The sequence below is a fragment of the Cornus florida genome, unplaced genomic scaffold (genome assembly GCF_030987335.1).
Source record: "Cornus florida cultivar Cherokee Brave unplaced genomic scaffold, ASM3098733v1 CherokeeBrave_3.0.0_Hap2_Chr01, whole genome shotgun sequence".
Classification (NCBI taxonomy): Eukaryota; Viridiplantae; Streptophyta; class Magnoliopsida; order Cornales; family Cornaceae; genus Cornus; species Cornus florida.
Window position 1 is genome coordinate 107,826,248 of NW_026775571.1, and position 10,875 is coordinate 107,837,122.

Genomic DNA, 10,875 nt, shown 5'->3' on the forward strand with positions numbered 1-10,875 from the left:
TAGAACTAGTTGGAATTGCCAAAGGTTGTTTCCGCATCCCCAAAATCCACTCGCTTCACTTGAATTGTTTGGAAGCTCTCTGATTCGGACAAACCCAAAAAAGTATGTGAGAGGGGCGAGCGTTAACAAAAAAATGTTGAAGTTAGGAGGCAATAGTAGAGTTTTTTTTTTAATTTTAGTGAAGATAAATTCAAAATTTTGTAAATATATAATTCAAAAAAAAGCAAAAATAGTGGGTATAATAGCAAAATAAATAAAAATTCCGTCACAAGTCCGCCGACTTTAAGAAACAGCTTAAAATTTTGGGGCAAGGGCTTTCTCTTCTTTTTGGAGAAATTACTACAAAGCTAGCCATTTTATTTTTTAAACTTACACCAATATTTTTATCAAACATGTTACATGTTGTCGCTTCCAAAATCTTGCAACAAATTTTAAGTTATGTTTTCAATTACTATTAAGCACAACACAACAAAAATATATATATTTTTGTTTCAAATTAAAATAAAAACAAAAAACGTTTCCCATCACCAAATATTTTTTATTTTATGTATTTGGTACTCAATACTTTCTCTTATCCTTTCCGATTGTGAAAGTTAATTAGAACTTATATTAAGCTATAAGCATTATATATTCATATTTTTGGGTGACAAATTTATATTTATCAATTTTAGTTGTCAAAGGTGAAAATAAAGGAAATGAAGTGAATTAAAGAAAAATAAATTCTCAATCTGACGTGTTACTAACATCAATTTTTTATAAGAAAGTTACAGAAATGATATTTCATGGCTTGAAATGCATGAAATTAAAAAGAAAGTTGTAGACATGAAATGCATAAAATTTATAAGAAAGTTATCATTTTTGGTTTTAATTAATAATGCTTAATGTAAATTCATCAAACTTAAGAAATTATTATTATTATAATATTTTATCTTTTTTTTGTAGGAAAAATTTGTGGAGCATTAGGTGGTTATGAAAAAATACATTCAATCAAATTAATGGAGCTTAAGAGAAAATATATAAATTTCCATTGTGATTACCCACAAAACAAAATTAGAAAAATGGTAAACGAAGTCATGAAAATGGGGCATTTTGATCTTGAAATGAATTTGGTATATATTGACATGGTTACAAACTTACAAGACCTCACAAATCATCTATATATATATATGCCTAATTAGATTTATAAAAGGATCACATAAATCATTTACAAGCTCTTCGGATGACACCTCTTTAATTTAACAAAGTTACTCTTAATTTTTATGTCCAAAATAAAATTGAAGAACACAAGGCTTCATTTGAATGGAAGGATGATCTAATTAATTTCAACCATTTAAGAATTGTAGTTTAAACCTAGAATTCTTAATTTAAATGTAAATTTTAACAACGCATTTGAGTAGATCATGTTTGCATTACAAATAATAAGGTATAAAGGAGTCAATCGACTGAAAAAATATAATTGGATGGATCGGGTGGATCTATATGATATCTATGTTTTTCAATTTTCGACCTACAAAGTAGCATAATATTTCAGTTTCCTATTAATTAATTAGACCATTAATTATTAAGTTAGTTGCTTCGTTTAAGTTCTTTTACGTTTTAGTTTAGATTTTAGTTCCAAAATAAAGAACCGTTAGTTTATGGTTCCGATTTCAAATTTATTGGAACCAAACCGAATCGTACAACAAACTATATATATATATATATATATATATATATATATATATATATATATATTTCAATATTAATTAACAAAAATATATGTCACAAATTTAGAACTACACACAAATACACATCAATTTATTTTTTAGACTACACACAAAGATAAGTTTAATGGAAAATGATTTTTTACTTCTAAATTTCATATTTATTTCACAAAAGCATGATAATAGTTATTTTGCTTTTAGATTAGTCGGTATATTTTATGTATTAATTGAGAGGGTTATTAATTATTATTGTCCATTGTATAAACTTATATTTGCTTTGATAAGCCAAATCTACGTGGTTGGTAGTAAGTTAATTATTGAGTTTTTTAGATATATTAAAAAATAATAATAATAAAGAATCGTAGTTCATACTCGAACCAAACTGATCTTTCGCCGGTTTGGTTTCAAGTTTGAACTGTGGTTCCGATTCTAATTTTGATTCTAAATTTTTAAAAATTGTTAAGATCAGTTCAATTCCAACTTAATCCAAACCAAACCGTGTTCACCCAGTTGTTTCAACCTTTTTCTCCTCTCTTCATTTTTTTTCCTTCCAAATCCATTAACCAAACATGGTTGGGTTGGGAAGATTTTCCTGCAAGCCCAAAAGCCTGCTTTTCTTTTCTATTTTAGGAATGGGCTGCTTATGTTGCCGCACTGGATTAGTGGGCTATTTCTTGCAGTTTATGAACAGGCCCATAAGTTGAAGCCCTAGTCTATATAAACAATTATTTTTTAAAAAAAATTATTAAAATTTCTTTCAAATCCATTCCATTCCAATTGGATTATCAGTACTGAATATAATAATCTTCAATTTTTAATAACTTTAATTTGAGCAATGATAGGGACCGAAAGATATACCCGAATTAAACATCGAATTTGACGTGGGTTGGCCACGTCAGATTCTCACCCTTTTTGCGCGAGGGAGAAAAAGAGCCCATCACGTGTAGGTAAAAGAAAGAAATAAATAAATAAATAAAAGGAAGGTGGGAAGGTGATTGTATATCGTGAGAAGGAATACCGAAAAACTCAAAGTTTCCAGAATTAGAGAGAATTTATCTTTATATATATATATATATTTTAAGGAATCTACTTATCTTTATCTTGTTATATTGTATATTTTACATTTTTTTTTTTCTTTTCATAATTGGTATATTTTAGAATTTACACTGACTAGATACATCAAATTAAATCACTGTATCGATTGCTGCTGGAGAAGAACATTGATTCAAAACCTTAGATAGAGAGAGCCAATCCCGAATCAAATAGTGATGTTGTGAATATTCCCGAATTTTTTTGCGTAATTCAAATACAAGATGATCATATGATTCTTAAAATTAAATAATACCTAAATCTATTAAGAAATTTGTAGAAAAAAAAATCTTTGAATATTTATGATTTATTACTAACATATATGTAATTGTGTGTGTATATATATATATTTCTATTTGTATATATCCATCTTCTTCCGATCATCAGTGTCCATGGCTTCATCACCTTCCTCGTATTCTTTTCAAATAATTTTTTTATTCAATTTATTTTTAGGATGAGTTAAGCACGTGACAGACTCTTTAACCACTTTAAATTCAGTCATTTTTTCAGAGGTTATTCTACTACCTCCTTATCATTTTCTCTTTAATTTAGTAATTCAATAGAATCACAGTGTTGCGTGTGAGAGGACCAATAAAATTTTTACATAACAGTGTAACATTAATAATTGTTAATAATTCATTCAATTACTAAAATAATATATTATTATATTTATATTTTACATATTATCTTATATCTTCGCCAAACAAAATACTCGGCATTTGATATATGGATCACCAAGGAGTTGAAGATCAAATAAATTTCAAAATTCAATACGGATTTAGTTTATATTGTGATACACTGTATTATCAATCATCCAATTTATTTGGATTTAACTAAAAAGCTAATCCGAATGTTGGGTGTACAGAATTACAGTGTTCTCACCTACATAATGTACCTTTCTTAATATTATATGACTATATCACTAAGTTTCAATGCACACAACCAGAACCATAAGCCATATAGACCTTTCAGGTTGAGAAAAACGACGAAGAGAGAAGGAGCTCGTCGATCAACCGCCGGAGCTCTAGCCGGAACCTAGCGCAGTGAGTATTCTGTTTGTATATACTCCCTCCTTTTCCTTCTCTTCTTCCGTTTCTTATTCTCCATTAGAAACCCTAATTTTCTATCTTTCACAACAGAAGTTATTTCAGATTTCTTCTCCCTAATCTTCTTCACTCTCTCTCTCTCTTCCATTTTGCTACAATGTAAAGGTTGAAAGTTAATTGTACCTTCAATAACAACTTCTTTGTCGCTGTTTTATAAGTATTATTATTACTAATTAGAATTACCCAAACTGTGCTGTTTAAATGTTGAATTGTTTTGTGTGATGATTCTGTACAATTGAATTAGATAATTGTATTCATCTGCAATTTTTTATTTTTATTTTTTTGTGTGAATAAAGAAAAAGAATTACATTCTGAATTCAGTAAGTTGAATTGCTTAAGTAAAAATTATAATCTGATTTAGGTTGCAGTAGTGGCACCCAATTGTAGGAAATTGCTGTGGATGTAGCTGGAGAACTAGTAGTTGTATTTAATAATGTGCACTTAATTGTAGTCTGAACATTTACTTTATCAAGGTGATTTATTGGCTCATATTTTGCACATTTAGTTGTCAATATAAATCTCTACGCTCACTGAGTTATTGATGATGTGTGAGTCTATTGTTGATATTCAGGAAAAAAACTAGAAAGTATATATAAATATACATATATATTTGTTGATCCCTCTCTCTATGTGATTAATGAATTTTTCAATCTGTGGTAATTTCATGGCTTATAAAACTGCATAATGCTGTTGGTCCTGATTTCGCTTGATTTTTATGGTAAAAATCCGGTAAGTTTGTTTTTACAAGGGTTTCTGAAATATGAGACAGTCCTTACAGTAAAATTGAAAAGATATACAAATGAATATTTATTGGACTTTAGGGCAATTGGAAAACCTCTCAATCTTGACATTCTAGTCACTTCAGCAGTGAAATTTGTTTAGACATATCTCTTGTTTGAATTTTTAATGAAATGCCTTCCTATATTTGTGTATAATAGCTCCATGTAGAAAATTAGAATCACCAGAGTCCCTTATTTTAACAACTAATTAAGTGTTTTTATCATTTGAATGCAAATAGTTATTCAATCTTCAGCTGCAGTTGTGCCTTCAATTCATTTGGTGTGATCATTTTCAAATCACAGAAAAACTTGTGGCAACCAATTTTCACTAGTAATGCACCGGTACACTACAAAAATGGAGATTTTTTTAAATGTCTGCTGTTGATACTTTCTAAGGAATAAATTCCTTTTGATCCCAAAAAGATGATTCTTCCAAGATTTTTAGTTTATTAAGCCCTTATGACCTTTTATGTTTTGCTAGGACTCATACAAGATGTCCTCCAGAATTGCTCAAATCCGCCTTGTGAGTTCACATCCGCAAGTTTATGAACCATGCGATGATTCATTTGCTTTGGTTGATGCTCTGCTAGCTGACAGAACTAACTTGTTAGAGCATCGTCCAACACTATGCATGGAAGTTGGTTGCGGTAGTGGTTATATCATCACTTCTCTAGCTCTTATGCTTGAACAGGAGGCCTGTGGGGCGTACTATATTGCCACCGATATCAACCCTCACGCGGTGGGAGTGACCCATGAAACTTTGAAAGCACATGGAGTTCATGCAGAGTTGATAACCACCGACATTGCATCAGGACTGGAGAAGCGGCTTGCAGGCTTGGTGGATGTGATGGTTGTGAACCCACCTTATGTGCCAACATCTGAAGAGGAAGTGGGTTGTGACGGGATTGCCGCTGCTTGGGCCGGAGGGGAGAATGGCCGGAGTGTTATTGATAAGATATTGCCTGTTGCTGACAATCTTTTGTCGGATCGGGGTTGGTTGTACATGGTTACGCTTTCAGACAACAATCCTTCACAAATATGCCTTCAAATGAGAAAGAAGGGTTATGCTTCTAGAATTGTGGTTCAAAGATCAACGGAAGAAGAAAATCTTCACATTATTAAGTTTTGGCGGGATTTTGATAATGAAATGGAGGCAACTGACAAGGTGACTATGAACAAAGCGGCTCCTGCATGTATCAAGGATTCTTTACTTTCTCAATTCAATCGATTGTCGTTCTGGAAATATACCTAGTGTGTTAAAGGTAAAGGTGCGATTTCTTCATTCTGGATTTATAGTTGTCTTTTGTTTTGCTTTTCTATTTACATATTGTTTCCCCCGAGGCTATTTAGATATTGTTAATGACATGTAGGACATAAATTTTTTGTGAAATGTGATGACACACACATCGTTCCTTTTTTCATGTTACTATGGGATTCGATACATTTACTGGCTCATTCCTACTTTTCGACTACTTAACGAGTTACCAGCTTTGTTAAAAAAGCTTCTTAGACTAGAAATGGCTCATTAAGATTCTGTAGTCATGCAATACATGATAATGAGACCAAACAAGAAAATGTAAGCAAGACTCTTTTGGTGAAGTATATGGATGAAAAGATAATGGTGAAGTGGAAAGCCCAGTTAGATTACATCAATAAGCCTGAAATAAATACTTGTGACTGGAATCAAATGACTGGAAAGTAGTCCTCAATGATCTGTTTGTTTTATTTTGCTTAGCTATTTATTTTGGCTTTGTTATCTCTAGGGAAATGGAAATGAAATCTCATTTAGATTGCGCAGTTGGTCTGGGTAGGAAATGCATAATTTTGGTTCCCAGGTTTATATGTTATATGAGAGTATCGGCTGGGTGTGAAATTAATATATGTGTATACAGTATTACAGCCAACCTAATTTCCAAAACCTAACTCCACAAAGCCGTCGTATCAATTGAGTAGACTGCATGAATCATGTATTACAATTCTACTTTATCTAGGACATTTCCTTCAAAATTACTTTTTCACTTCAAGGAATTCTGGGGTATGTTATTAAAAAATTATAGAACTTGTTGCGCTGGTGCACATTTGTCGTGTGAGTTTACTAGTAATGGGCCTGTCAACACATCAGAATTTTGATTGAGATCTGGTAGTCTGAAATTGAATGGGGACGGTCTCTTGTGATATATGATTAGTTAGTATTTTGAATCAATTAACAAGCAAATAGAAACTAGACAGATAGATGATACTCTCTTCCTCTAAAATTGCAGTTTTCTAATAAATCTATTGTGTTTAAAAGGTTATAGCGTGTGTGTGTGTGTGTGTGAGAGAGAGAGAGAGAGAGACTTATAAAAAAGACAAGGATCCTAGAGAGAGAGATAGAGAGAGAGACTTATAAAAAGACAAGGATCCTCTCCAGCACCGGACCTCTCCTGCACAGAATTTAATGAGTGTGATTGAATTGATAAATGGGACCCACTAGTAATGATGCAATCTCACCACTAGATTCTGTGTAGGAGAGGTCCAGTGCTGGAGAGGATCCTTGTCCGTGACTTGAAATGATCCTCAACTCCTACCTTCTATATAGCTGCAGCATTGTGTTCAGAAACTTATTGAAACGAGGTTCATCTGCTTTCTCCGCAGGATGTCCATGTTTTCTCAAGCGCCAATTCCAATCATGATTATAACTGATTTTCAGGTTAATAGCCTAATCGTTTGGAGGGTCTCATTAGTTCTGTCAACTTGTATCAGCTGTTGTGCTTTGTCAACCCTAGCACATCCAATTTTGAATGTGCATGCTCTAAACAAACATTAATTCTTTGATCAAATCATTTGACAGTCCTTAGGGTACTTGCTCTATAATGCTGCTACTTTCATGTGCTCCAGACTGTTGATAACTGCTTGAAAACCTGGTTCGTGCTAAATCACTTATTGCATATGGGTGTCTACTAGAATACCTCCTAATCAACCTCACTATTTGCCCCCAGTATGTGGATGGAGTAGGTTGTAGAGATAGGAGGGTCCATTGGGGTGCCCGTGGTCTAAGCATGGGGTTCAGAAACAGAACTGGTTGTGTTTGTTCGATCGTAAAATGTAACACTAAAGTATTTAATACAATTTTTATAGGAATGACACCACTGTCGCATTATAAGCAACGATCTCTCTTTTCTACATAGAATATTGAAATTTTCAAACTTAATTTTGTTCTAATCCCACTGTTCTGCCTCTTGAGAACTTCTAAGAAACTGATAAGGTACTTGTCATCTTTTTAGGTCATCCCATGTAAACTAATCTTTAGCCGTCTGGTTCATATGGAGTTCTGGTGTTGGGTGGGTTGTCTGTGTACTAAGGGTAAGCATTTGGGTGAGTTAAACAAAATGCTAACTCAAGTGTTAACCTTCTGAGTTAGTGTATGTACTAGCTAAAACTCAAAATAATCCCGAAAAAAATAAATAAAAATAAAAAATTGTTGAAATTGAGTTAAATTTTAGGGAGAGCACATTTAAAGAATTCCAGCCCTCTAAAATAATTTAATTAAGACATGTTTATCAAGTGTTACCCTACCTTTTTTTTTTTTTTTTAGCAGGCTCGAATTCCTCCATTCCTTACCATACATGATGTCATAATTTCACTACATGAAATAAGTAAGAAGAGGAATATAACAAAATAGGTCTTGTAGGGCTCAGAATCCAAACCCACCTAAATATTTCATTGGGCCAACAATATTTTCATATTCCGGCTTCATGGGCTTTTGTATGGGACAAAGATGTTGGAGTTGGTTGGGTGGATCAATCAGGGCTTTTCCCCCTAGTTACTATGTAAAACAGAAAAAGGAGTTGAGCCTACTATATTTTGAACTATTCAACATGATCAAATCATGGAGTGCCAATGGAAAAGTGATGCAATCCAATTTAAAATTTTGCATTCCCACTTGTATTCAATCATCCTTCTTATCACCAAGCGCCTTGTGGCCTAATTGTATCTCCTTCTCGCCCTCTAAATAGTTTTCGGATTGAATTCAAGAAAACACACGTATAATCACACTAAGTATTACTATTGAGTTTTTAGCCTGGATGTTATGATCTTTCCTTCTCCTTGAGAGTTACAATCCTAAGTGACATGTTATGAGTATGATTATGATTGTGTGTGTTTGTTTTAAGTTTTAACGTCCGGGCAGGAAAAAAAGAAAAAGAAAAAGGAATTGTAAAAGTTAAAAGTTTGATTGGAAGAAAATTGAAGATTACTTCAAAATGAAACAAGCCTAAAAATCTTTAAGAAATGGACCACAAGAAGAGCATCAACACCACGGATCACGCCTCTACTCGAGTGCTCATCCCCGCCATTAGTTTCAAATAGAAAGAACACGGTGGTGGTGGTGGTGTTAGTGTTGGTTAAAGTTAAGAGGAAACTAAAGAATGAAAAAGTGCGAATGGCATTATGATTGTGTTGGTTTTTTGTTTAAATTTTGTGGGGCTTCACTTATAATATGACATCTTTTACAACCTTACTTTTTTTTACCAAACACCCTCCTCCACTTTTTTCTGTCCCATTTTTATTTTTAAAAAAATAAAACATTTGAAGTGGTTGAAAAATGATTGGAGATCCGTTCTGAATCTCAACAGTAATTGGGAAAGGGCGGGAATTAGTGCGTTTTGAACGACACTTAAAGACACTTCTTAGTGCAAATCTTTTTCTTAATCTTACTCCACCGAGTAGAACCATAATTATAATTATATTCTACCACATACTTTGTAATTTACAAGGTATGTCCATCTTCCTGCCAAAGATATATGTATATATAAATATATCTATATGTAGCAGATGTATTCCAATAATCTATTCATATTTATATTTTCATATTAGTGGAACGCCTTTATTTTTGTCCCATATTGCAAGAAGGGTCGGCACTATCTTCTTATTCAAAAATTGAAGTTATTGGATAATATTACATATGACATCAATTCCTATTAATAAAAACTGTTTGTTAATAGTGTTTCTGTACCTTCTAAAATAAAAAGTTTAATAGTTTTAAAAAAAAAAACCGTTAAAAAAAATTAATAAAAAGTTTAAGATTCAAGTTATGTGGAGACAAATGAATGTTTAAAGTGTGCTTCTTTCCACGATAAGAATAAATAATATAAGGATTTAGAAAATACTACACTATTCCATGTGGAATTCTAGAGAAAGTGAGCTCATGCGACCAAGTTTAGAAATTTTCCCTAAACTTGTAAGTTAAATTATTTTTGCATAACACGGCACCACTCCTCTAACCTGGATAACATGGTATCTCATTTTTGAAATAGAGGTTGAGAATTGTTTTCGATAAGCAACTTACTAATGAAAAGTTGCTTATATCTTGGTGTTATATATATATATATATATATATATATATATATATATATATATATATCTTGCAATGAAAATGGAATTTGCAACCTAAAAACAAATAAAAATTGTGAATTCTAACCATCCCTTCTGTTGAATTCATTCAACTAAATCAGAATGTATCATTTCTCTATAGTCCCAGTCACGGCATGCGAATAAAGGTTATGGTCCCAAATTAACTAAATTAATTTGAAGCAATGTCTGCTGGGTCCATCCTACACCTAGTGCTAGGCTTGTTACACCTTCATTTGGGCTGCCTTTAATTTAGGCGGTTATATGGATCAAATTAGTGTGTTCAGTTTTGGGACTTGCTTTCGCTTTACCCTTTTGGTAGTACAAGCATAGATGATGTACAAAATGAATAGCGAGGGACCCCCCAAGAAGCAAGTGGGACCCCAAAAATGGGCCCCATTTGTTGCATCTAATGAATGCTGATTTATTTTTACTCCTAAAAAAAAAAATTAAACAAATCGAATGTCCTAGATTTCCGTTCTTATAAATATGGAAGAGGTTGTTGTCATTCGTGACCTTGGAATTTAGCGACCTTACCTTTATATTAATATTAAGACTTCTCATCAAAATGCACGGTTGAATTTTGTACTATCATTTAGACATAATACACTCATATTAATTTTGGAAGCAATTGGTATGTCATATGTTCCACATGAAATCAATTCCATGTAAAAACTAGTGTGCTTTTGATTTTATGTCAGAAGTTTGTTCAGTCTAAACTTGTTATAACTTTAACTGGATGTGACACTCAGCTAAAAGGCAAAACCAAATGACAATTTTTTGTACCAAAAGTGTGACCAACCAACTAAA

At 32.4% G+C, this 10,875-nt stretch overlaps 1 protein-coding gene across 1 annotated transcript; it reads left to right on the plus strand.

Moving 5' to 3' along the window:
• Positions 1-3,710: 3,710 nt before the first annotated feature.
• On the plus strand, positions 3,711-6,103 carry LOC132312814 (uncharacterized). The gene is made up of 2 exons (XM_059811339.1): positions 3,711-3,835; positions 5,159-6,103. Exon 2 carries the CDS (start codon positions 5,171-5,173, stop codon positions 5,927-5,929), a length of 759 nt encoding a protein of 252 aa, XP_059667322.1. The 5' UTR covers positions 3,711-3,835; positions 5,159-5,170; the 3' UTR covers positions 5,930-6,103.
• Positions 6,104-10,875: the final 4,772 nt, after the last annotated feature.